General features: G+C 39.6%; 1 protein-coding gene across 4 annotated transcripts in view; it reads left to right on the forward strand.

Annotated features, from left to right (window-relative positions):
• DENND1B (DENN domain containing 1B) overlaps window positions 1–26,007 on the forward strand; it is a 170,592-nt gene that overhangs the window by 73,908 nt on the left and 70,677 nt on the right. For 3 of the 4 annotated variants that reach the window (XM_083745345.1, XM_083745343.1, XM_083745344.1), the window contains exons 6-9: window positions 5,736–5,805; window positions 7,639–7,719; window positions 13,698–13,751; window positions 14,338–14,448. In XM_083745345.1, coding sequence (XP_083601471.1) covers window positions 5,736–5,805; window positions 7,639–7,719; window positions 13,698–13,751; window positions 14,338–14,448 — 316 coding nt within the window. Of the gene's footprint in view, window positions 1–5,735; window positions 5,806–7,638; window positions 7,720–10,447; window positions 10,508–13,697; window positions 13,752–14,337; window positions 14,449–26,007 lie in introns of all 4 variants that reach the window. The other variant, XM_083745346.1, reaches the window with a different exon arrangement.

Genomic DNA, 26,007 nt, shown 5'->3' on the forward strand with positions numbered 1-26,007 from the left:
GTAAAGGAAACTTTCAGTAGAGCAGAGGAAGGAACACCAGAAGGGATTCTACACAAGCTGCAAAACACAGGGTACTGAAACAGAATCCCTTCTGCTGTTCCTTCCTCTGCTCAGCTATTCTCACTAAGCAGACACGTAGACACCCAACCCAATGGGCTGCATGCATTGAACCTGCAACTCCTAATGCTTACCTTGTAGCTTCTACTGCAACTGCAACTACTATTTAACATATAATAATGGTTGTAAATGGCCATCGCATTTGGACAAAGCTCATACTAATCCATATACTTTGGTTTTGGGTAGATCACAAGAATTTAAACACCTCACTTTACACTTCATTTTCTGGTGTGCACCTTTGCTGAAAGTTAAGGGATGTCCAGGCCGTGTTGATTCAGTATGCCTATGAAGCATTGCGCCAGTCTCCATGCTACTGACCCAAGTTAATCTGAGCTGGTAAATTAGTAGGAGTAGTCTAGGTTTCCCTCCTTCAGTAACATATCCCCCCCCCCACTTCTGGTTTAATGTCTAACTGTGCAACCATAGTTAGGGATGCGGGTGGCGCTGTGGGTTAAACCACAGAGCCTAGGGCTTGCTGATCGGAAGGTTGGCAGTTCGAATCCCCGCGACGAGGTGAGCTCCCATTGTTCGGTCCCAGCACCTGCCACCTAGCAGTTCGAAAGCATGCCAAAGTGCATGGCGGGAAGGTAAACAGCATTTCCATGCGCTGCTCTGGTTCGCCAGAAGCGGCTTAGTCATGCTAGCCAAATGACCTGGAAGCTGTATGCCGGCTCCCTCGGCCAGTAAAGCGAGATGAGTGCTCCACCCCAGAGTCGTCCGCGACTGGACCTAACGGTCAAGGGTCCCTTTACCTTTATGCAACCACAGTGCAGAAATTTGCCGTATAGTGGATGTAGTCTAACCTTCTTAGGTTAGGTTATCAATGTTGATTGATCTTCATGTTAAGAGGCAGTGTATTTCTGAATGCAAGATTCCATGGACAAACAACAACACAAAGCAATTGTCTCCATGCGTCCTTGCCAGATTCCTAGGAGCATCTTTCTGGACCGTGTTACGCTGATCTAGCTAGATCCTTCTTATAGTCTTAAGGCACCAAATTTCCAACTTTAATTGAATGCTTTAGTTTTGGTCTGTTATTTTGTAGAAGTAACTGCTCAAATAAAAAGTGGCAAGCTATAATTTTCCAGCAAGCTTTAATAAGAGTACTGCCATTATTCCTTCCATTGTGACAATTTCAAATTTACAATGCAATGCTAAATGCTTACCAGGCTAGCTTTTTTTTTTTTTAAATACTCTGTATGTATAGTTTGGAAGCACATCCATCTTTTACTCTTGAGGGCAGTGAGGGAAAATAATTTGAATGTAAGGAATATATTTAAAGGGAACAGGTCTCTTCTCTGGTTTTTAAAAATATCCAATATTACAACCTTAACTGTGTTATTGATGGGCTCTGAAGAGATGCAGATTGCACAAAGGGAAAGACAAAAGCAGATAATAGTGAACTGAAACATAACCGAATCCATTTGGATAGTCATGTAAGATAGTGTGTATCTTTATTTATATTTAAACCTAGAATGTCTATTTTCTGCCATAAAAGGCACCGAAAGGAATGGAGCACAGATCCATAACAATAAAATTGAACACTGTACAATCAGCCTCTGCATAGCTCACAGATCAAACAAAGATGGAAAAGTGCATTCCTGTCCACAGCTATGGCTTGGGTGCCTTAAAGCAACATCAGGAGTGCTATCAAGGGACTGTGACCCCCAACAAACACACAGTACAGATCAGTGCCCCCTGCACCAATGTGGTATAGATTTAGTGCACCCTTCCATCTGAGGGTTGGAGCTAGAGATGCACTAGCGAAAGCAATTCTGGCAATGGCTCGGTTCGATGAATCATTGTGCAAGAACTAGTGCAAGATGGGGTGCAGTGCCCTTTTCTAACATGCGTTTTGAGAGGGGGAAGGCAGTGGGGATCTTAGCCTGGTGCTGACACAGCGTCAGTAGCGTTGAATTGACTTTGCATGCACCTAGCTGCCTGCTGCCTTCCCCTCTTGGTAACTGGCAACAATGCAGGACAGTGGGAAGTCAGGTGAGCAATGTCATGCTGCCTCACCAGCCACTACTGTATATGCCAGGGGTCAGCAAACTTTTTCAGCAGGGGGGCTGATCCACTGTCCCTCAGACCTTGTGGGGGACCGGACTATATTTTTTGGGGAAAATAGAACGAGTTCCTGTGCCCCACAAATAACCCAGAGATGCATTTTAAATAAAAGGACACATTCTACTCATGTAAAAACACTCTGATTCCTGGACCGTCCACGGGCCAGATTTGGAAGGCGATTGAGCTAGATCCGGCCCCCAGGCCTTAGTTTGCCTACCATGGTATATGTCCTTGATTGCTTCTATTAACATAATAATTAAATTCTGCCCTGGGGATTTGTTGAAGGGGAGGGTATAAATCCCTAACATCATTTTAAGAATCTACACCATTTTTTATTTTTATTTTATTGGGTTTTATAAACAGGAATAATGTTGTACAAATAAGTATACCAAGTTTTCTTATGTCATTTGAATATCACAAAAATAGCATAATAAATGTGGAAATATATCTGCAACATACGTTTCTTTGTTAGTGGTCAGTGTATAAGTTCTTGGTTCATGAACTGGTTTAAACAATTAGGAAGGAAAGAGGGGGGGGGGAATGGTGAGTAGAGTGGGGTCGGGTGATCTACACTGTTTTGAGAAAGAAAAGTGTATTTTCTTTTTCTTTTTGGAAGGGTAAAGAAAAATCACAATATGTTGCAAATTTACCGCACCAGATTCACTTTATTGGCTACTGTTTTCATAGACCACTATAACTCGCCTGGGACTCTGTCACTTAACAATGGCTGCCATGTTTCGCTTTGGTCTTTATCAATATCTGTGCTCGATACCTTTATAGTTGGAAAAGAAGAAGGAAGATGAATCATTTTGCTCTCCCCCATTGCAGCTACTAAAATGGAAGCAAAACTGCAAACGGATACGAAATGGCAATACAGTATAAACAGCTTAAACAGCACAAGAGGCGGCTAGAACTTTCTGCAGGCTTTCTGTGTGTTGCTTTGCAGCATAGTATTTTCCATTCGTCTGCCTCTTCTGTGGAGCTCACAGTCTGGATTCCTGCTGTTGCCGAGGCTTCTACAGAACCTTTAATCTGCCTTTCACTATTTAGACTGAAGAAGATGTCTCAAGTCCTGTTTAACACACGTTTTGCTATGCTAAATTTGCTGTCTAAATTTAATTTTTCACGCTAATGATGGTGCAGACTTGAGAGTTCCAGTGTAAATTACTGGGTTAACTTTGATGTGTCATTGTAAAAGAACAGTATGCTTTTGGGGATTTTTAGTTTTGTTTTCTTAATACTCCCTTTCGTAAGAAACCAGGTATATATCTTCCTAAATGCATGAAAACAATTTGACTGGGTTCATTTTGTTAAACTACTGTCTGTGTCTCTAGCTGACCTTATGCATCCTGTGAAATGCAGACGGCATCATTAAAATTTTCAGCCTTGGATTTGATTAATGAAATTTTATGACTGTAAAATTGTCACCTAGATTTCTAAACGAAATGTTCTAATAAGGTAGACAGGTTTATTTGGGAAGCCTTTGTAGTTCTTCATCTCAGACTGTGCTTGAAGCTCTCCCCCCCTTCTTCCTTTAGGCAAATCCCTCAGAAGCAGAATGTTTCAATTTTACACATTTTGTGTCAATTTTCCAGACAGAAAGTAGCCCCTAGACATTAGACATTTAGCTACGGAAAGGCGGTTTCCTTAGTTTTATTTGATTACTAGAAGTTAGATTCCTGCTGATAGTTCAGGACTGTTAGTGGTTACCTGACTGTTTGACAGAAAACATTTCCTTTCCTTTATTTAACCTTTGACTTGCGAATATAAAAGCTTTATCAGAACTGTAGTGGAAGCGCAAGCGAGGTGGAAGTCTACTTAGTGCAACAAAGCTGAAGAATGACTTTGAATGAAAGCCTGAGCGCCTGCCTTGTGGCTCCTTGGATTAAAAGAATATGCTAAATACGTTTTTAATTAGCAATGAAATATATGCTGCTGTTGTTTATGTGACAGGTAAGGGCTACTCTTTAGGTAGGACTGAATGCATTTTAAAAGCATAACACTTCCACATCCGTGATTGATTTTGCAGATGTCATTTTAAAGATTTTGTGCTTTACATGGCAGGCAGGAAATTTGTTGAAGCGCTCTCTGAATTATTGAAATTAGGAGATACTGATTAAGCCAGTTTTGTGATCCAGCTTTTTCATGGTTTCTCTGTGTTATGCATTGTACAGAGGTGACCAAATCCTAATTGGCTTCCTCTCCTCGGCTGTATCATTGTGTAGCATAATCATTATTCCTGCCTTAACTGTGGCATATGCTGAAGTGAGTAAGAAAGTTCCTAAGTTTATGTTCAGAGGATAAACATCACCCTCTTCCACAATAGTTGATATGCTTAATTTAGGAAGAAGAAAAGGTTAAGGAGGATCTATGGGAGCTTCTGTAGGAAGGGGGAGACAGGAAAGTCCTCTTCCATGAGCAGAATTTCATTCACGATAGTTTGTATTGAAGTTGATATGTATAGGGTAAGAAAGACAGAGCCAAGCTGTTCCTGCCTGGGCAGCATCATGCTTATATGTACATAAACACATGGCGTCTTGCATGTCTCCTCCTGGCAGCTCCTGCAGCCAAATGTAGAAAGTAATCTGGTAGAAAGTAATCTGGGATCAGGGCTGTACACTTTCCCCCTTGTAATAGTGCTCCTTAATGAGAAATGAGGAGTGCTTGTGTGTATCTGGGTACCCATAGCTATGACAGCACATTGCTATGATAGCTATGCTCTGCCTCCACTGCTCTGCTTCTGAATACCAGTTTCTGGAAACCAACTGGGAAGGGGAGTGCCCTTGTGCTTGGGTCCTACTTGTGGGTTTCCCACAGCCATCTGGTTGGCCACTGTGAGCGCAGGATCCTGGACTATATTGGCCTTCAGGTCCAGCAGACCCTTCTTATGTTACAAAGAGTGACATCATTCTGCACATGGTGGAGATGGTTATACCAGGTATATATATGGTTAAGCTGGTGAAAATGTCTAGAGCAGGTTGCCAAAGTCTCCGTTATAATTGTGATAGGTATATTCCTCTCTGAATGCTAATGTACGGTTCAATTTGATCTTTTGGTTTTAAATAATTCTAGTATCTAGTATTTCAATATGCATTTAGCTGGACTCTTTCTTTCTTCATACTTTAGTGTGTATGTGTATAAAACATATCTCTGTGTGCTTGTTTTTCATAATGTATCAAGTTTGTCCCTTTGCATCCAAGCTTTGTGGACTTCCTGTGATATGTTTTTAATGAATGGTAAGTATCAAATGCCCTCTTGAGGATTTAAGGGAAAGCTAAACAAACCAAGAATAGTTTCTTGTTTAAAAAAAACCAACAGCCATCACAATGTACTGTCTTTTAAGTATTTTCTTACAAATGAGAAAAAATTAGATACATTTTGTTTTGTTTTGCAGGAGCAAGTCAATACACTTTTTTCTTACGAACTACTTAAATCTAAAACTTTATTGTTCAATCTTGCTTGAACGCTTTCAAAAACTGCATCACGATGAAATCATTTTCATATTGTATTTCTCCTTTTTTTAATAAAAGCTTTTTTGTCTCTCTTTTCAGCTACTTGCCATGGTTCGAGGTATACTACAAACTTTTAAATACGCTGGCAGATTATTTGTCTAAAGGACAGGTAATTTTATGTTAGTTTTCTTTATTAATTAAATATATGCTGGTTAGAAGAAAACTCGGCAGTGTTGTTGCCTCTCTCCTTAGCTGGGCTGCCGCCCTGTGCCTGTCCACAGCTCCGCTCATAGGTCAAGCCTTAACCAGGAGAGGAAGTGTCAAAGAAGCAGTGTTGCTTTTCCTGATGCTGGCCTGGCAGGTCGCTCCCCACTCTGGGCGGTGACCATGGGATACTATGCCCATGCATGCAACAAAATGTTATAGTATGTGTACTCAGGATGAAGCTCATGCAGTCTATTCTTCCTATTTGTGCCTCTCCCCCCCATTAGTTCCTAACGTGTTCTGTCTACTTGCATGTGACTGCAAGTTTCATCCCTTAATCTTGACATGATAACCGCTTTGAAGGGCTTTGGGTTTTTTTACAATTAAGCGGGATATAAATTTAAATAATAATAATAATAATAATAATAATAATAATAATAATAATATCATCTGTACTCCACCCGTCTTGACTGGATAACATTTAAAAAAGAATTAACCTACCCTACTTGCCAAAGCGGATGGAACTGGACCAAAATGATGGCTCTATCAGTCATCTAAGTAGCATGGTAGTGGAATAGAAAGTGGAATGGAAACCAGTTATAAAGGTGATGGTTGCTATTTTGTACAAGCAAATACTGGAGTGGGTTTACCTCTGTGTTGAAAATGCACCAATGTGTTCACTGTTAGTCACACAAACTCTTTTCACACATTCACCGAATACAGCCTATGTACATACAAGCTATATCTGTGCAGCTTTCTCTCTGCACAAAAGTTCAGTTCATCCCAATGGCTGGTCACCTGAAGGTCAGGAGGTTGGGGCAGTGAGCATGATATCATTCTCTCTTCATGCACTCAGTTGTTAAAAAAACTGCTGGAACAGGCCAATAGCCCATCTAGTCCAGCATCCTGTTCTCACATTGGCCGACCAGTTGCCTGTGGAAACCAGCAAGCAGGATTCAAGCCCATGATCCCTCTTCCCTCCTGTGGTTTCTAGCAATTGGTATTCAGAAGCGCTGCTGGAAGTAGATCATAGCCATCATGGCTAGTAGCCATTGATATCCCTCTCCTGCATGAATTTGTCTAATCCTCTTTTAAAGCTAATCCAAGTTGGAGAGATGATGGATTTCTGGCATGCGTTCACAGAATATAAATGCAAACATTCAAGATGCTAGCAAGCCTTGTTGTCCTAGTTCCAACTAGGACTCTGTCTCTTATAATATTGACGCTGCAATTTGTTTGCTTATCTGTTTTTTTTACAGCTATATACCAATTTTCATTAGATTTTGGAATGACTTTTTATAAGGTTTGCTTTATTGGAATGTTCTAGAATAGATATTATAGAAAGAAATGATAGGACAACTGGGGTCGTTTTAACCTGCTGCCCAGATAATGGGATAAAAGTAGAACAATATGTGATTTGTTTTATAGATACTTTCAGTGTGATTCCTAGGAAGAAGTGGGGCAGAAATAAAGGCCTGGGAAAGGAGGAGGTAGAAGAAGCATGGTTTTTGGAAAGCAGGACAAGAGAAGTAGGAAGGTTCAGGTGTGGGAGAAGAAATGATTCAGAAGATTGAGGTGGAGAGAAGACCCAGAGGGGACAGGGTTAGAAAAGCAGTAAAACCAAAGAGTGAGCAGGACTTCAATTAGGATTTGCAGAGGTGAGAAATCAGATATTGGTTTAAATGACTAGGAGTTTTAGAATTCATTTGTTACTGTGTACATATCTGAAGTACTGCATTACGGTGACCATGGTTTATCTAACTACTGAATAGACATTTTAAAATCTTATTTTTTATAGGAAGATGACTTGAATGACTTGTTAGAAACCTGGTATACGCATTCTGTGCCAAAGGCAAATACTCCGATCAGCTTAAATTTGGTAGGTATTGTCTTCATTACAGAGCCTCATACCAATTAATAATAATAGCAACAAAAACGGCCCTTTTTATTTACTCTGTATAAGCTGGGGAGCTTGATGCCATGGTAAAGTATCCAAATTATATTCTCACGTCTCTCAAAGTGGGAGGCAGATCTCCCCAAGGAAGCACAGGAACTTACTAAGGGAATTGTGAAGGTGACTTTTGACACACACCCCAACTCAATATCTGGGCATGTTTTCCCCTTTCCCCTTTCCTTAACGCCACACATGAGCTAATATTATACCCCATTTTTGTGCTTACGTGCTATTGTCACAACCCACGTGTGGATCCCCTGCTATTCTAGACACTACACTAATTGTCACAAGTTTCTTAGGTTCCATTTCGAATCTTTGCCAGATGCAGGTAGCCCCAAAAGGTTGTGCTATGGACATTGCCAGGAGAACAGCACTCTTCAGTTGCTCTACCACAGAAAGGAGCTCTATTTTTCTAGGATCTATGGACAAGCATACAATCTTGCACAATGGAGACTTTATATGACTTAGGGGTTGCACATACTAACTGCTGGTAGTTGTTGTTCAAAATGTCTGGAGGGCACCAGATTGGGAAAGGCAGGAGTAGAATGAGTAATAGCCACAGCCTTCACTTGAACATGACCTCCCAGAAGTCTAGTCCTTGTCACCAAGCTGGATAGATGACACAGATTCAGTATCTCCATGGTTCCTTGCCTGATTTTCCAGCTTTTCTTGTTCCTATTTTAATTCTTGTTTTGTATTGTTTTTAATGTTTGTGTTTTGTATGATATTTTATGATAAGGCAATATTAACAAAAAAGCCCATGCCTGTTTGTTTGGGTTGTGTTTTGACATCCACTGTGTGATGACAGGGGGCTAGCTAGACCTGTTTTAAAATACAGTGGTACCTCGGGTTACATATGCTTCAGGTTACAGACACTTCAGGTTACAGACCCCGCTAACCCAGATATAGTACCTCGGGTTAAGAACTTTGCTTCAGGATGAGAACAGAAATCGCGCAGCAGCGGCTTGGTAGCAGCAGGAGTCCCCATTAGCTAAAGTGGTGATTCAGGTTAAGAACAGACCCCCAGAACGAATTAAGTTCATAACCCGAGGTACCACTGTACTTCTTACTGTTTTTTCACTGGCATATCTCCCTTAGAAACCTTAACACACATACTTGTTATGGCATCCTGGATGTAGAACTTCCTCCTGTTGCAGAAACTGTTGTCACCCCCATTACTTGTTTCCCATTGTCAATATGTCGCTCTTTCTTCAAGACTTATGGAGATGACTGACTTAATTAATTTGCTTCTTCTGCTTGTGAACTGTTATGATGTTGGTTTCATGGTTGTTATGTGATGTTGCTGTGTTGCATTTTAATGAATTGTTTGTGGATCGCCCCAGAAGCCTTATGGTTGAAGGGTGGGTTAGAAATAAAAAAGTTGTATCTAGATTTCACTCATATGAATTAATAAACCTATGTGAGTAAGGTCTGTTGACCTTAGTGGGCCTACTCTGAGTAGGACTGGATTGGATACAATCCAGAACAAAAATAATATCAATATCAGTAGGCTTTACTGCCCTCCCCTTCTATTGTTCTACACACATAATCACATGGCGCACAATATTAGCAAGCACTATGTTGCAAGCCACCAATCTTTAATTTGCTTGGGGGTGCAGGTAGGGCATGGACACTCGCTTTGTTGATGCACACATTATTCAGACAAAAATGATCATCTGCACAATTCTAATAGACGTTACATAATTAGGTTTTGAAAAGTGCTTGAAAAGCTGGCAGTCTGGAATGCCATGTTTGACAGCACTCAGTCAGTCCAATAAATTAGCTTGGTGCTGTAGTAAAAACATTTCCCCCTTCTAATTGTCTCTGCCATATACTCCTCTGGGGATCTGGATGCCAAGCTGTGTTCTCTGAGGCTCACACATCAACACCAGTTTTACATAAAATACTCTGAAAATGGAACTTTCTGTAACCAGCCATTTGGCCGGATGAACCAGAACCAGCATGAAAGCAAAGTTGGATATTCATTAAGAAAATTTGCACCTAGCAGGAACTGAGAAACACAGTACTCATAATGTAGAGTACCATTGTTGCGGAACAAACTCAAAACCCATGTTACACACAGCTAAAAAGAGTATACATGCAAAGATATGGACATTTATGAACACAAAAGTTTAAACTTAGCAGTGCAATGGATATCATACTTTGCTAGTTGCTAATGCATCTTTCTGTTCCTAGAATATCATCGCTGGTTGTTTAAAAAAAACAACTGATCCTGATTGCTAGGCACAGCTTTAATTTATATGTGCAGTTCTGCATGTAATGAAAGGATTTCAGATATTTGCCTGAATATATGCCCAATTACTTCAATACATAGCTCAGTCCTTTGCCATTCCATCTGTTGCTGTGATAATTCCTCATTCATCTTTGGTATTCCCATTTCTGTTTCTTCTGCAAAGAAAAAGAGAAAATGACCTCACACCCTACACCTTACAAACCAAAAGCCCTATATTGTAAAGTTTGAAAACAACAAGGTAGATTGATTGAACTGTTTGTTTTTGCCTTTGAAACATTACATGATGTTAAAGAGAATGGAGTCAAGTTATTTCAGAAAAGTGCAGCTTTGCAAGTTAAACTCAGTTTTTTGGTTTCAAAACTTGAATTTGTTCAATTTTCTCCCTAATATTGGAAAAAGAACGACGAGATCTTTTTTGCAAGTGAGCAAGTTTTGAAAAATCAACCTTGTTTAATGGCGGTGAGTTTAAACTGCTCTGGCTACTGATAGCCCCTCTTGAAAGAAATAATTGCCTGCCAAGTGATGTCTCTGTTGATTGCAAGTGATTCATAAATGTCCCCTGAGAAATTATTATGTTGCAGCTCTGGTATAAAAGAAAAAAAACACACTCTTGAATGTATTTTCTGTTTAGACTAAACCAGAATTGGAAGTATATGTGCAAATTGTATGCTAAACATCCTCTTTACATTTAATAGAGTGACAATAGTTTATTCTTACTGACTTTTTGTTTTTTAAAAATATTTTTTATGCCTTTCAACTGTTTACGAATTTCTGAGAAGGCCTCTTTGTAGAACAGGAATAAAAAATGTATTATTTTCACTGAATATATTTACACTTGGCACTGTTGGCAGCATGTGAGCAATGCCTTAACATCATATCTCTACAGATATTTCAGTGGTACATACCATTTTTATCATAATGTCTCAGCAGAGGTTGAATATTTTGTTTTTTAATGACTGAATCTAGCTCCTCAGAAGAAAAAAGTTGAATAATTATGCGCCAAAATGAAAAAGAAGGGCTGCACCCCACCAAAAAAGTGAGAAAGGTGGTGGTGATGATGATGATAGGAAAGAATCCTATATTTCACCTCCCCCCCCCGAAAAAAAAACCCTAAAAGGGTTTAAGCTAACTAATGAAAGATAATATAAAAGTATAGTTATTTTTGCTAGTGATGACTATCTGAAGATCATCTGACATTTTTTCTAATGTTCAGCTTTGTAAATATCCCTGAAGAAGAATGTCAGGTTGAAATTTAAATACATTTAAGGGTTTGGCACCCTTGGGATTCCCCCCTCCATCTTCAAATAAGCATTTTACATATAAGAATAGTATAAACAGAAAATATTTTTCAGAATTTGGGACGCTTTCTTGGTTTCATAATATCTGAATTTATCCTTTTTCTATGTTATATGAATTCTGTCATTCTGTACATGTACTGGATTATAAAACACACTCCTAATGTTATTTTTTTTTCTAATTCTTTCTTTTTCTACCATTCCTCGTGTTTTGTTTAGCTATCAACTAATTCTGAATGTGAAAAACGTGTTAGCTGTCAGAATTGCCCAATAAGGCTATAATTGGACCAGGATAATAAAGACCTAGTGGCATAAACACCTTACTTTAACAAGTAGCTATAAATGAACTTACCCAGGTCCTTTCCTTAGTACAAAATTCTAGATCTCATTAATATGGTCTTAGTCTAGTAACATTTTCCCTATTCACAATTATGAGGCTAGCTAAGAGCTTCTGTGATGCTTGTTCTCTCATAGATCCTGAGTTTAATTTGTAGACGGAGGCTGTAATCCTTTACCTACTCACCGGGGAGTAAGCCCCATTGATCTCAATGAGACTTCAGAGTAGAGTGTGGTATTGTGCTGAGAATGTACCTCCATCAGTGCTACAATTAAAAATGCAACTTCCCCATTCCCCATCATGAGAAGCAGGGCAGGCCAGCTGTTCACAGTAATTGGCAGTTGGTGAATGAGAGTAAGGAAGAGGCAGACCTTACACACCTTTGTTTCCTGTGATTTCCGGATCCTCAAGTTGGACCAACCCTCACTTTAGTCAATCCTCACCTGCTAATCTCTTCCATTGTCTTGATAAGAACAGATTAGTTGATTTCTGCCCATAGTGGTAATCCCATAATGTTTTTCCTTAGAATTTGTTGTTGTTTAGTCTTTTAGTCGTGTCCGACTCTTCGTGACCCCATGGACCAGAGCACGCCAGGCACTCCTGTCTTCCACTGCCTCCCGCAGTTTGGTCAGACTCATGTTTGTAGCTTCGAGAACACTGTCCAACCATCTTGTCCTCTGTCGTCCCCTTCTCCTTGTGCCTTCCATCTTTCCCAACATCAGGGTCTTTTCCAGGGAGTCTTCTCTTCTCATGAGGTGGCCAAATATTGGAGCCTCAGCTTCACGATCTGTCCTTCCAGTGAGCACTCAGGGCTGATTTCCTTCAGAATGGATAGATTTGATCTTCTTGCAGTCCATGGGACTCTCAAGAGTCTCCTCCAGCACCATAATTCAAAAGCATTTCCTTAGAATAGGAGTTGCTTTCCCAACATACAGTGCTGGTCTACTTCTCGTTGACCTTCATGGTGATCGTGACTAGTGTCAGAAATAGAGACGATGTATATCTGTAACCCAAGAAAACCTTTAATTAAAACATTATTTTTTTTAAAAAGCCAGTTTTTCAGCTGGAGGCCTCATACTCTCATACACTGTGTTTATTGTCCATGCTTGTGGACTAGTGAAGCTTTTGACACCTCCTGCAGATCACATTAAAATATGCATGCAGAACCTTGTTAAGTTACATTTCTCATAAACTATTGGGGGGGGGGGGAAACTTGGGTTGTTTTGCAACCTGCTTGTAAATATTTAACAGAATGAACCCAGTTCTGTAACAATCAGCAACTGGAAGCCCAAGGCTATATTCAACCCTGTGAGGAGTACAGGCTCCCCGCCCCCCACCAGCTGCCAATCTATGAACAAGGGAGATACAAGAAGAAAATCGTGGCTAGGAATGCAGGATTTGTTATTCCACTTTATGAAAATGAGGCCACACCCCTCCATCTCCTTACGATTGTTAAACTACTCTGGGAATTGAAGCTTTATGAGTAGAATAGGGGTCTCCTATCAATACTTGGCACCAGCAACAAACAACAGTTATTTGGGGGAAGACATGTTTAAAGTGGTATGATACTGCTTTAAATGTATAGTGCAGGTGGGGATCTGGTGTCTGCTGTCTAGGGCAGTAGCGGCTACAGAAGCAACTGTATGTATAGTTCCTTTCTTCTATTTTTCTTCCTGTTCTCCTGATTTTTTCCTCCTCCTTCAGCTCCAAGGTTTGAAAAGAGCCTTGTCACATACTCTTTAACACTGATGATGCTCTACATATACGCTGTTGTGTTTTTTGTAAACTCCTGGAATTAGCAAAACTGTGATTTCATTAGAAAACAAACACTTTTCTGAAAAGGGTATTTCATGCCTGTGGTCTATTGAATCAAACTATCTGGTGCTCCTGATTACTTTACTAATCATGTCATTCTGCCACAAGAACAAAAGCCTACATAAACAGCAGTTTATAATACTGTTATCACTTTCAGGACCAATAACTCTTTGTTTTGTTTTGTTTTCCTTTCCTTGACCAGCAATCGTATTTCATTACTCCTGATCTAACTGGATTACCAACAGTACCTGAAAGTGTAAGTTTTGTAAGATTTATATGGAGGTAAGATGAGATATTTAGCACATATCCACTGAATTATAAAGCAGGATAGAACCTGAAAATAAACTGGTTCAGCTCTCTCCTCAATGGCTTTATTCTCCTTTAATTCATTTACACATCCCAACACCCGCCACTTTCTCCCTTCACAGACTGTTTCAATTCCATAGTGCTGGGGATTTGCATATACTAGTTTATATCCATTTATGTAATTTAAAACAATCATTTGCCCACAGTGGATGCAAGGATCGCTTTCATTCTCTGTGTGTGTTTGCAGGCATGAATGTTTAAGAAGTGGTTATGTTTAATAAGCTAAACTAAAAAACTGGTGAGGGAGGGCAGCCTTCCTTAAAAAATGAAATCTGAATATTTTGAAGCACAGTTTTTAATATTGCAAATGATAACAAGGTGACAAATTTCAGTTAAAGATGCTTATTGTGCAGACATATTTCTTTAACGAGATTTTAAAAAATCCCCCTTCAGCAGGGAAATTGGTAGTTATAAGTTTATGCTCCACTCAATTACCACTATTAATGTGTTAACAGTACTTATTCTTTATTAAACAGAGAAATCTTACTGAATATTTTGTTGCTGTGGATGTGAACAACATGCTGCAACTTTATGCCAGCATGTTGCACGAGAGACGCATCATTATTACCTCCAGCAAACTAAGCACTGTAAGTACTTCACACTTCTTTCAAGCAGAATACATTGAGCGTCTCAAAAAGACCCTTGCAGATTTAAATATGTTCAGTAGGTACTTATGAGACAATATCTACATACTTTTAAAAATATATGGTTTTAATCTGACTCTTGAAGCACAAAAGTCTGATTTATATAAAGCCTTCTCAGATACATTAAGTCAGGTTAATTATTTTTTGTTATCCAGAGATGAGAGTTCTCTAACTCGCTAGAGTTCATTTCTGTGCCTTCCACCCTATAAAGAATTCTTAAGGGCTATTATAAGATCTTTATTATTCACTTGTGGCTTATTCCATTGGAGCTACTTGAAAGAAATCAAGGGGGCATGATAATAGCTAGTATCCTAAACCTGGTAATAGGTAAATTCATCTTGGTTGCAGAGTAGTGTTTGGGGAGCGTATACTGTAATAGCTCTGATTTTGGAGCAGCTCTTCAGGCTGATAATAACTTACTATTCCAAATAGCCTTTTTTATTACAGGTTTTATGCTTCTGCCTATGCTGAAATGGCTTTCTTATGTCATTGCAGATGGCACAGAGATAAAGAGAGCCATGTTTTAACTCTACAGCCATGCCTAAATCTTTTGATAGCCCCTTTTTGTTCTATCCTTTCCCATGGGGTGTAATATACAGGTCTACACCCATCTCAATTAAGTTGCAAGCAACATTGCTTTCAAGCCAATGGGCATCATTGTGTATGCAGAGTGTTGTCTGTTAAGTATAGAAATATATTACTTAGGATTCCTTCAAATCTATTGCATGACATACTTTCTAGTCTGGTAATAGGTGTGTTCAAATGATTCACTGAATGCAAAACCACTTACAGTATGTTCAGTATAATCAGAAATAGTACAAAAATAGTTTTGCGCTGTTAGCTAATCTGGATGTACCCTAGGCAAGCCTGTACACAAGCTAATTTTAATTTCCTTTAATTTAATGGAATTTATGAGGTTAAACTCAGTTGAGCTGCTTAACTCTGCAGGATTACTATCTGAGTCTTTGTAAATAGCAAGAGCAGGGCTTTAAAAGCATGAACAAATAAAATCTTGCACTGAGTGATCAAAATACAGTCAACAACTTTATTGGTGCTTAGCTCTCATTCAAATGTGCTGAAAGCTTTGAAATTTGAGATACTCTGAAGTTTTGTTATGCAGGGATGAGAGTGTGCTGAGTATATAGCATTCTTCGTTTCAAGAGATAAAAATAAGTCCAACATCCATTTGTTGACTATAGTTGTCATTCACTTGTTAAGCTTGTACGCCAGTTGTTAATCCATGGACTTTCTGTGGATTTCTGTTGGTTCTGATTCCGCGGGAGAGAGAGTGTTTTCCAGGGGAAAGTGGTGGTCAAACAAAAAAATACTCGGACCTGTGTCTAGGGACAACCAGAAGTGCCCCTCTTGAACTTGTGAATATGCTTTACATGGTGAAGGGTGTCTATATCAGTCAGCCTTGCAGTTCAGATTTGGCTTCAGTTTCTTGAAGTGCAATTTGAGCAATAGCTCCTTTTTCAGCAGGAAAAACTTAATGCAGGGCAACTGTCATGTAGACGCTGCCCACTGTACTGAAACAGATTGCATCAGTCAGCAGTGTGACTAGTGCAGAGTGAGTGTAGAGTCAGTGCACAATATTATTATTATTATTATTATTATTATTATTATTATTATTATTATACCACCCTGTACCCCGGGGGTCTCAGGGTGGTTCACAGAATAAAATCAAGATATAAAACCACAACATATATAATCAAAATAAAAACAACCCAATAATACCCCCCAAAAGAGCCACATTTTAAAAGGGTATAGGATGTCAATTATGGCAATCAGATTTCCATTAGAGTAGAGCCAACCTCTTGGTGGTATCTGATGCTGTACAAACACAGTTCTGGTTTTGCAATTGGACTTTGCCTCTGCCTAATATGCTTCCGAAGGCCTCCCAATCCCTGGGAACAGATTTTGACAGTGTGTGTGTGGGTGGGGGGGAACTGCTGATGAGAGGAGGGGAGGTTTCATTGTGTGAGTGAAAATCTGCAGCTTGATTGGATGCAACCCTCTGAATATGCATAATGTTGGGCATTCCCAAAGGTCCAGGGTTTGTTTTGTGGCTCTTTCCTTTAAGGCTGAGGTGTCTTACGTAGTTTCCTCTATATGTTGTTGGACTATAACCCCCATCATCCTTGAATATTGGCTGTGCTGACTGGAGCTAATGGGAAGTAAAGTCTGACAACAACTTTGTTAGCTACATTTAAGGAATTTCAGGTAGTAGGCCTCTGTATTCAAATTGCACTTCTACTTGTGGTCGAAATTATTGACCATTGCAGAAATATTGTAGTGGCAATTTTTCCAATGGAATTTTTAGCACCAGTCACTGTTCCTGTTTTCCAAAGGGTGTGTGTTGTAAACGGCATTTCTGTGCTCTCTGGCTTCCGGCACGGTGTGTCGCATTACGCCAGTAGTGGTTTAGTCATGCTGGCCACATGACCCAGAAAGCTATCTGTGGACAAACGCCAGCTCCCTCGACCTGAAAGCGGAGAACGTGCACACCATAGTTGAATTTGACTGGACTTAACCGCCCAGGAGTCCTTTAACTTTATCATAGTACATCAGGGGTAGGCAACCTAAGGCCCGTGGGCCACAAGTGGCCCACGAGCCACCCCCAAACTGAGCTGCCTTCTCAGCGAATCCCTGCACGCTGTGCTAAACCGGTGCAGTGCAGTGTTTGGACTCGCTTCCGCGGTGTCGGAAATCGCGTCTGTGCATGCTCAGACGCCCAGGGAGGGATCTCCGCTGGAGTGTACTGGCCCAGGCGAGGTAAACCTTGCTGACCCCTGTAGTACATGGACTCCATGCATGATGTTCCAGGTTTATCTCCGTTTCAGAGAAATAAAAAAATATATTAGTCTCCTGATATCTTGGAGATCCTTTCAGTAAGAGTAGGAAACACTGAGTCGGATGGAACTGTTGTCTGCATCAGTGTAGGGTAATATCAAATGTTCATGTATCCCATCTAGGACCCATTAAGAGTTACCACTTAAAGTAGTAACTGGATTATATCCTAATTTTGCACTCTTCTACACAGACTGTAGACTGAAAGTGTGTGTAGCATGCTGATTATCTATTTTGCATTTCTGCACTTCTACCAGGTGTCTGTCAGAATTTTTTAAAAATTAGTTAAGTTTAGAGTCTTATGAGGAGTATCTTGGCTAGGTTTGGAGGAAGAAATATTGGCTTATTAAGATGGGATATGACTGAATCTTTGGCCCACACATAGCCCCTTTATGACATGAGGAATGAAACCAGGAAGTTTGTAATTAACTGTGCTTTGGTTTCTTTTGAAGGTGGTAACCATATTATCTTCTGGTCCACTTTTTATATTTCTGTATTAAACATTATGTTTCATGTTTGTATTAACAGCTAAGACACCTCAATTAGTCTTTTGTATTGCATATTCTCTGATTCTAATGGGTTGTAGCCAACATGAGTCATACTCTGTGTAGATCCATGTAATGAATGGACATGACTAACTTAGATCCATTAATTTCAGTGGATCTATCCTGAGTAGACCTTAGTTGGATACCAACATTTGTTTTTGCATAAAATAAAGCAAATTTTGACTATATATCCCCAGTGAAACTGTATCTCCGGCATTAGAGTTTTGCTTTCTGAATAAGCGCCTTTTCCTTTGAAAATAGTGTTATCAAATCCATTCTATTGTTAGGGGAGTTGTCCTTTTATCTTTGAGGTTAACTTAATACCAAGTGTTTATGACAGTTCATGCAGACTGAGTTGTGATGTCACCTCCAAGTTATCAGCTCTGTTTCGGTTCACTATCTAAGGGCAGTTGCACCAATAACAAAAGACATAATTCAAGCTCTCTCTCAAGCTCTCCTTACTCTTCTTGTTTTGTGGAGGATAGAAAATTATCTGAATCTATAAATCACTATTTTTTAAAGATTTAGCACCTTTGCCATTTCAGTCTACCCTGTGGTTTTAAAGGACTAATCCTGATATGTATAGAAATGAAAAAGGGGGTTCTGTTTTTGGAGAGCGCAGCATATAGTGATCAACCTATTTTAATGGAGAAAGAAGTACGTGTAACAAAATAACGATCAGTTCTTTATTTACATATATGCATTTTTACATAAATACACGGTTGCCTTTTGCATAGGTAAAACGTTTACTTTGTATCTGTTTCTCTGTCTTGCAATTCTCTTTTATTTCCATCTTCCTGTAAATGAAAATATGCATTCAAACAAGCATCCTGCATGCACTCAGCACTTTAAAAAGGTATGAGAATATAACAGCTTGAATGCAGCTTTTTGTATTGCAGTTGCTGTGTGAATTAAGCTAGCGTGGAAACCTTTTTTCAGGAAGCCAGTGCTAGAACATTGATTTTATGCCTGCTGTAGGCAGGCAAGCCCTGGATGTTTGGGCCCCAAGTGAACCTGCAGTGGTAGTCTACCAGAACATCGTGCTGTAGTCTTGTGTATTCAAAGCAAAGGAATAAATCATGATTTTACAACGGTGCATCAGTTGACTTATTGCTGTTTTGTGACCGCTGGGTAGGAAGGATTGCTGTTTAATGCCATGTCATCGGTTCTCAAGTCAGTCAAGCATGAAGGCTTGTCATATGCCTCTATAATTGTACCTCTCCAGACTTTCTCTAACTAGTCAGCTGGGGCTGTGCATTTTGTCTCCAACACCCGGCTGGCCCGTGCCTGACAGGAGCTTTCTCATCATTCTGTCAGTAATATGTTAAGTAGTGTGTGCCTGTTTTGTGGCCTCTGCTATAGAAGCAGGTGGAAATACTTTAATGCAGATGTTGAAATGTTGTCTCTCCTCCCCGCCTTTTAATAATAATAATAATAATAATAATAATAATAATTGTTTCAACTAACGCTGGACTGATAATTTTGTAAGAGCTGTTCTTGCATTCCACCTGCATAATCCAGGAGAGTTTTTCATTTCTGCAAAATAGGAATCGGGAGGCGAGCTAAAAACAATTTCAAAATTGTTTTGGAGGAACCCCAGTTATTGAAATGTTCACTGTCTTTGCCTTCCATGAAGAACAAACTCCCCCTTTATCCCCAGTGGATCCGTGATGATTGCGCCTTTGGTTAGGCTAAATCATAGTGTATCATAACTCTTAACTAGCCCATATGTGTAAATAATATATATTTCTTCCAATTCCCTTCCAAAACTTGGAGTTTTATTTATAGCTGCCAAGGGACTTTAAAACACTTGAAGGCAGCAGAACAACTGACCAGATGCTTGGGCACGCAAAGCGCTCTCGGTTTGCCATAATTGCATTGTACTTCATCATGCTCGTCTTCCAGCTGATTCTAAGGATCCCCTAATGTGGTACTTTGTCCTAGTGATTCATAGAGTATCCTCATGCTGGTTATTACCACCCTTGTATTGAATGATTCTTTGTGAGGAGTCATTGAAACTCACTTGCATCTGATTTTTTTCCAGCAAAATGCTGACTTTAAATGCTTTAAAAACTCCACTGAGTGCTGAAAAACAGGGATAAGTGACTTTTGTTCCCCACAATTCCCAGTACCGGACTACCAAATGGGTAGGCACCTATTTGGGCCCCATGGTTTTTAGGCCCCCGCTACAACTCATCAAAATACAATTTATTTGATGTTGAAGGAAAATTACAATCAAGCTTTTTTAGTTCAATGTGAGGGCAGCCCCCAAGAATTTGACTGCCTAGGGACCTCCACTGGGTTTCATCTGGCACTCCCAACTCCTAGGGGCTGAGGTCTCTTCGCCCTTCCTAAAATATTTGAGGGGATTGCCCCCCCCGTCAGTTTATGGGCATTACCATTCAAATGATGTGTGTGTGCCACATCTTGTAATCGATTGTGTGGGGCAGGGCTTACCTGCCTCCCCATGTTTTATTCAAGTTGGCACCCATGGTGAGCCATCTTTCCTTTCTAAACAGTACTCTGACCTGAAGATCCCCCAGACTTTGTGCCCAGTCCAGTTTGTGTGATGCCAGTAGAGGAGAGGCATGGGTAGAAGACTAAATGTAGGGCCAGTCAGTATATGGGAAGGGGCAGAATAGGATTGTGCCTGTCCGTTCCATTCTGACTACGCATTGCTTGGCTCTTCTATGCAGGGTTGACTGATGTGTAGTGTTCGAGATTAGGGCCATTGGGTATGTGAATATGTCTTGCACATTCATTAACCCCATATTTGTAAATAGCTTCTTCATAGAGTGGAGATTTTTTAATTTTTTTTGCTAGTGTAGCCTGAGTTGTTAAAAATAAATACTACCAGGTCACGCGCAATAAAAATGGAATACATGCTGAGATCAAAATATAAGGGCCCGCAGGCCGCATGCAGTTCATCATCCACAAATTGCCCATTTCACTGATGGATAAAGGACCAGGATTTGATTTACACTTACTTCCTCAGTATAAACAATTCTGATTTTAACTGTAAACACATTTTAAATACCCCATTCTCAGTCACCAATACACTGCTATTACCAAGATGATACAATATATTTCAAATGGACTGTGTACTGTGCAGCTGCATGAAGTGTCTCTCGCCCTGCCAGGGACACACGCCAATGATGAGTGGACATTCTACATGGGCAGGTTGCACATTATACAACAATAAAAAAATGTAAATACAAAAAAAAACCCTACACAGAAAGGATTACAATATTTAGCATCATTGTTTTGAATTGTTGAGACTTCCTTTATATGTGCCTCAGTGTCATAGGATTGTGGTGTTCTGAATTTCATGGAGCGTCATCCAAATGTTTGATTGTGTCATTCTGAAGATGGGGTCCTGTGAAAAAGTGCTTCTTGGTCCACAGCCTGGCTTAACTACGATTTCATCATTTTCAAGGAAATTTATTCTAAAGGCCCTAAAGTGTATTTTGAGTCTTACCTGCTGAGGTAATTTAAAATATTTATGCACTTATTTAAATATGTTGTTGTTTGCTTTATAGATGGTTGCCACCTTATTTTGCAGCATTTTTTGTTTTAAAAAAGTGAGCATAAATTAAATATTTAGACTTTGAACAGATGGTTTCCTTCTGTTGCTTTCAAAAGGAACACTACCATTTTCTTTTAGAACGTGTTGCATTGTACTCTGCAGCAGTTTATTGTTTATAGTTGCCAAGGTTTTTATTTTCCTCACCTGAAAAGTAGATGGAGTAGCTTGCTGATAACTAAATAAAAGCAGATAAAGGAACTCTTGCTTCTCATAATATATATTACTGTCCTATACACAGGACAAGGCTCATGTAGGCATTTTACTCTGAAACAGACCCAAAGAGGCTACGAGTAAAGGAACTCCCAGTCCTTTTTTCCAGTACTGGTACCTTCATAAAAGTGCAGTGGGTACAAAAAAAGTCAGTACTCCGTACCTGTGAATACTGTCACAAAAAAGCCCTAGTAATCCCTATTTCACCTATCCCTGGAAATACATCATTGTGGATAAGTTAACCTTTGACCCAGCTTGTTCACAACTACAGTGGTACCCCGGGTTAAGTACTTAATTCGTTCTGGAGGTCTGTTCTTAACCTGAAGCTGTTCTTAACCTGAAGCACCACTTTAGCTAATGGGGCCTCCTGCTGCTGCCATGCCACCGGAGCACAATTTCTGTTCTCATTCTGAAGCAAAGTTCTTAACCTGAAGCACTATTTCTGGGTTAGCAGAGTCTGTAACCTGAAGCGTATGTAACCCGAAGTACCACTGTACAGTGATCTTTTTATCAGCGTTCCTACGAATTGGATGGCTTGAAAAATTGCAAGAGCCATTGTAGGAATCCCTTCCAAGTTAACATGGAGCTATATTGCGCACCACATCCTCATGTGAGAGCCAGGAAGTACACATGTCCATCATTGTTTTATTTGCATGCCACTTTTTGATAACTAAAACCATGCTTGAGACAGTTTACAACACAATCTACACAATTGCAAACATAGCAAAAGACATAAACAATAAATGACACATATCACAAAGTACCCAACCAAACTGAACAATTGCTTCACAAATAAAGATATTAAAAACAAAGATACAGAAAATTAACATCAGTAACAACACCTAAACAATACTGCAACCCAAAAGTCAGCAGCTTTTGTAGCTGGAGTCAATCAGGATGCTACCCTCTGTGGCCAGGTGGGAAAAGGCCGTCAAGGCAGGGAACAGGTCTCCTAGGACTCGTAGCCAAGATGGATACACAGTTGAAGACTGCTTGGTGTAAGCATCATGAGTAAGAGATTACTGATGAGCAAACTAGTTTGTGCCGTTTTGCATATTCCTGCACCAATATAAAGAAAGCCCACTACTCCCCCCCCCCCTTTTGGTGTTTTTAATAACTTGTTTCTTACGTCAGTATTCTTTGTTAATGGGAATGGAAGCCTTCAAAAAAACTTCCAAGCTTGACTTATTGCCTGGCTGTGGACCAGGCTGCAAGGAGTAGTATTGTTCATATTCCACTTCAAATCACAAATTCTTGGAAAAGTTCCTTGTACTTTAATGACTCCGCTGGATCACATCAGCTTTTGAACTGAACCTGCATACAACATTTTTGCAGTCAGTCAGCCAACCAGCCATTTAGCTGCATTGCATCATTTATTTATTTGATTTTATTTATTATGGTTTCTTCCTGCTGTGTGTTTTCCCTTTCTTGAAATCTACTGTTTAATAAGATGAATTCCATCATAGTTACCCCTGTAGGGAATAAGATGTGGGTGTGCCTTGCCAAAAGTTCATTCATCTTGAGTCTCAAAATTATTATGAGGAGCAGTCTTCAGAGGCCTGCATATATTATGAAATATTTCAGATCTAGAACCTGCTATTCTGACTGCTGGAGATCTAAAAACGTGTATCAGATCCACCCTCCCACTTGAGAAATAGTATGTAACACAAAGAGAGAGAGAGACTTAAAGAGTATTCTGTGCAGATGGTGTGGAAGAGGAATAATGGGGAGGAAGAAGGCAGGTTCTGAACTTTCCGTTACTGTACTCCTGTCTTAAGACAAGAATCCAGTGCAGAAATCCAATACGATTCTGCAATTGGCATGAATTTGCTTCACATTATAAGGTCAGATGAGAGTATGATCTAAACAGCTTTACTGAATCACAAACTCCCCAGAGTAGTTCCACTCAGTCATGTGTGGGATATGCATCTTACTTTTCCAACACAGCATAATTCAAATTTTGCTCTTGGTTCCATAAGTTATTTGCAGCACACTTGTTATTTATTTTTCCACTGTAGTACAGAAGCTAGAAATGTTATGTGTGTAAATTTTAACTGTCCTATTTCTCCTCAACCCGTTGAAATGTTCATTCCATTTGTTTCAATTTGGCATGAATCTTGGATCAGAAATTCTGTATGTCAGAGTTTAAGATTTAGTATCAGAGACACAAGAAAGCCACAGCACTGGAAGATCTGGACAGATATCCAACTTATTCCCTCAGTAAAAGATCAGAAAAGATCATTCTTCTTCTTCTTTGGCGATTACTCATAGCCAAGTAAGATTGTCTTCCATGAACACGGTCTTAACAGTGAGTCCATAAGTGACTGTGGAGGCCAGTTCTGGATCCACACATTCTTCCACAGTTGGGACATAGCTTTCTGGGCAGGAGTTGATCATGGTGAGGGTTCGCCAAATGTGCCTTCCTCTTAGCACATTTCTCCCTTTTATCCTGAGTTTGAGTGTCTTCAAAGACCATGATACCTTTGGTAAAGGCTGTTCTCCGATTGGAGCGCTCGCAGGCCAGTGTTTCCCAATTGTTGGTGATTAGACTACATTATATATTTTTTTAGATTTGCCTTGAGAGAGTCTTTAAACCTCTTTCGTTGACCACCAGCATTATGCTTTCCATTTTTAAGTTTGGAATAGAATAGTTGCTTTGGAAGATGATAATCAGGCATCTGCACAACATGACCAGTCCAAAGAAGTTGATGTTGAAGAATCTGCCCAGCCCCACAGGCCACTACAGTTACTAACTGAACTGCAAGCAAAGAAGTTCATGTCTTCAGTTTGCATCTAACTGAGAAGTTGTTCCAAATATCATCTTCCTAGGGTCCCGGGAGCAATTTTTTAAGTGTTCCTCTCTCTTGCAAAAGAGTTTTATTTATGTCATTGCAGGAACCCCTTTGTACAGAAATAAAATTCAGATATGTAAATATTCAGTGTTGGCAAAGAAGTGGGAGAAGAATAATATATCAATTAAGGGGAGGATATAGTTGGAGAACAGATAGCTTAAGCAAGAAACAAGATTTTTTTAAATTAAATTTGCTTTTCTTTATCTAGAACTATTCATGTTCACTTTACAATGAACAGGTATAACATACCCCAATTCAAGGGTCATGCAATCTAACATATACAGCAGGGATAGTCAGCTCAAGAAAGACAAACTGTAGTGAAGAACATAATATGAACATGATGGTTAGGATCGGAATATAAAGGGATAAAATTGTTCAGGCATTTGGGAGCAAAATGGGGTGTTGAGAATGTCACAGTAGCAATTATTTCAGAAATCAGATACTAAAAGTCACCAAAACAGTAGGCCATATTCAACTCTGCAATTTTGCTGGCTCAATGGATTTCAGTGCTCACAGCAGAATTTCGTCTCCTTTCCCCTCTAGCATCCTGCACACCCTCAAAACGGGTTACCCCCGGAAGTGATTTTCAGCACACATTGTTGGAGAGAAAGGGAAGTCCTGTTGTGCCAGTAGAATCCCCGCAAAACAAAATTAAGAAAGTCAATAAAAAGTATTTGGAGATTTAACTGTGTAGCATATTAGCAGTTTAGTCAAATACAAAGGTTATACTGTAAGTGTTACACATTTTTGAGATTGTTAAATATATTCAGGAAGGATAAACTTGTTGAGTCATGATATTAGCATGGAACCTATTTACTAGCTAAGGAATTAAGCCATTCCTCTGGTCACTTCATTAATTAGAAAGAGTTGTTTTTAAGCATTCTCATAAGCTTCATAATCCAGCCGGCAGTGTTTTGACAGTTTCCAGAATTAGGCAGAGACAATTACTTTGCTTTAAAAGCAACTTTGTCAAAGTTTCCTGAATTAAGCAAAGGTGTGAACATCTTGTTTTAGGTAGAATAATAGGTGTTTTGCAAATCAAGTAGATGGATTTGCATGAATAAGAAAGACGTACGGTTGATTTTGAGCACTACAGTACAGTCTATCAAATACAAGAAAAATATTTAAGTGCTTGCAGATTACTTTATCATCAGGATATTTCTCTAAGGGCATGTGGATATCACACAAAACTATGGTAAAGCAGGATGTGAAAGCACAACCCCATTCCAAGGCATCATTCTCCCTTCTACCTCCACGGGGTGACAGGAATTTGAAAGCTTCTGCTTTTAGTCAAAATTTGTCATATTGTCTGGACTAACCAACAGTAGTTAGCATGACTAAGGTTCTGCTTGTAGCTGGCATGGCTTGCCATGTCATCTGAACTGTGCTCTGCTAGGTTAAACTAAACGAACATCAAGCTGTGGTTTCTGAAGCCAACTTGCTTAAAATATGTATAGTT

The sequence above is a fragment of the Podarcis gaigeae genome, assembly GCF_964106915.1.
Source record: "Podarcis gaigeae genome assembly, chromosome: 6".
Classification (NCBI taxonomy): domain Eukaryota; kingdom Metazoa; phylum Chordata; class Lepidosauria; order Squamata; family Lacertidae; genus Podarcis; species Podarcis gaigeae.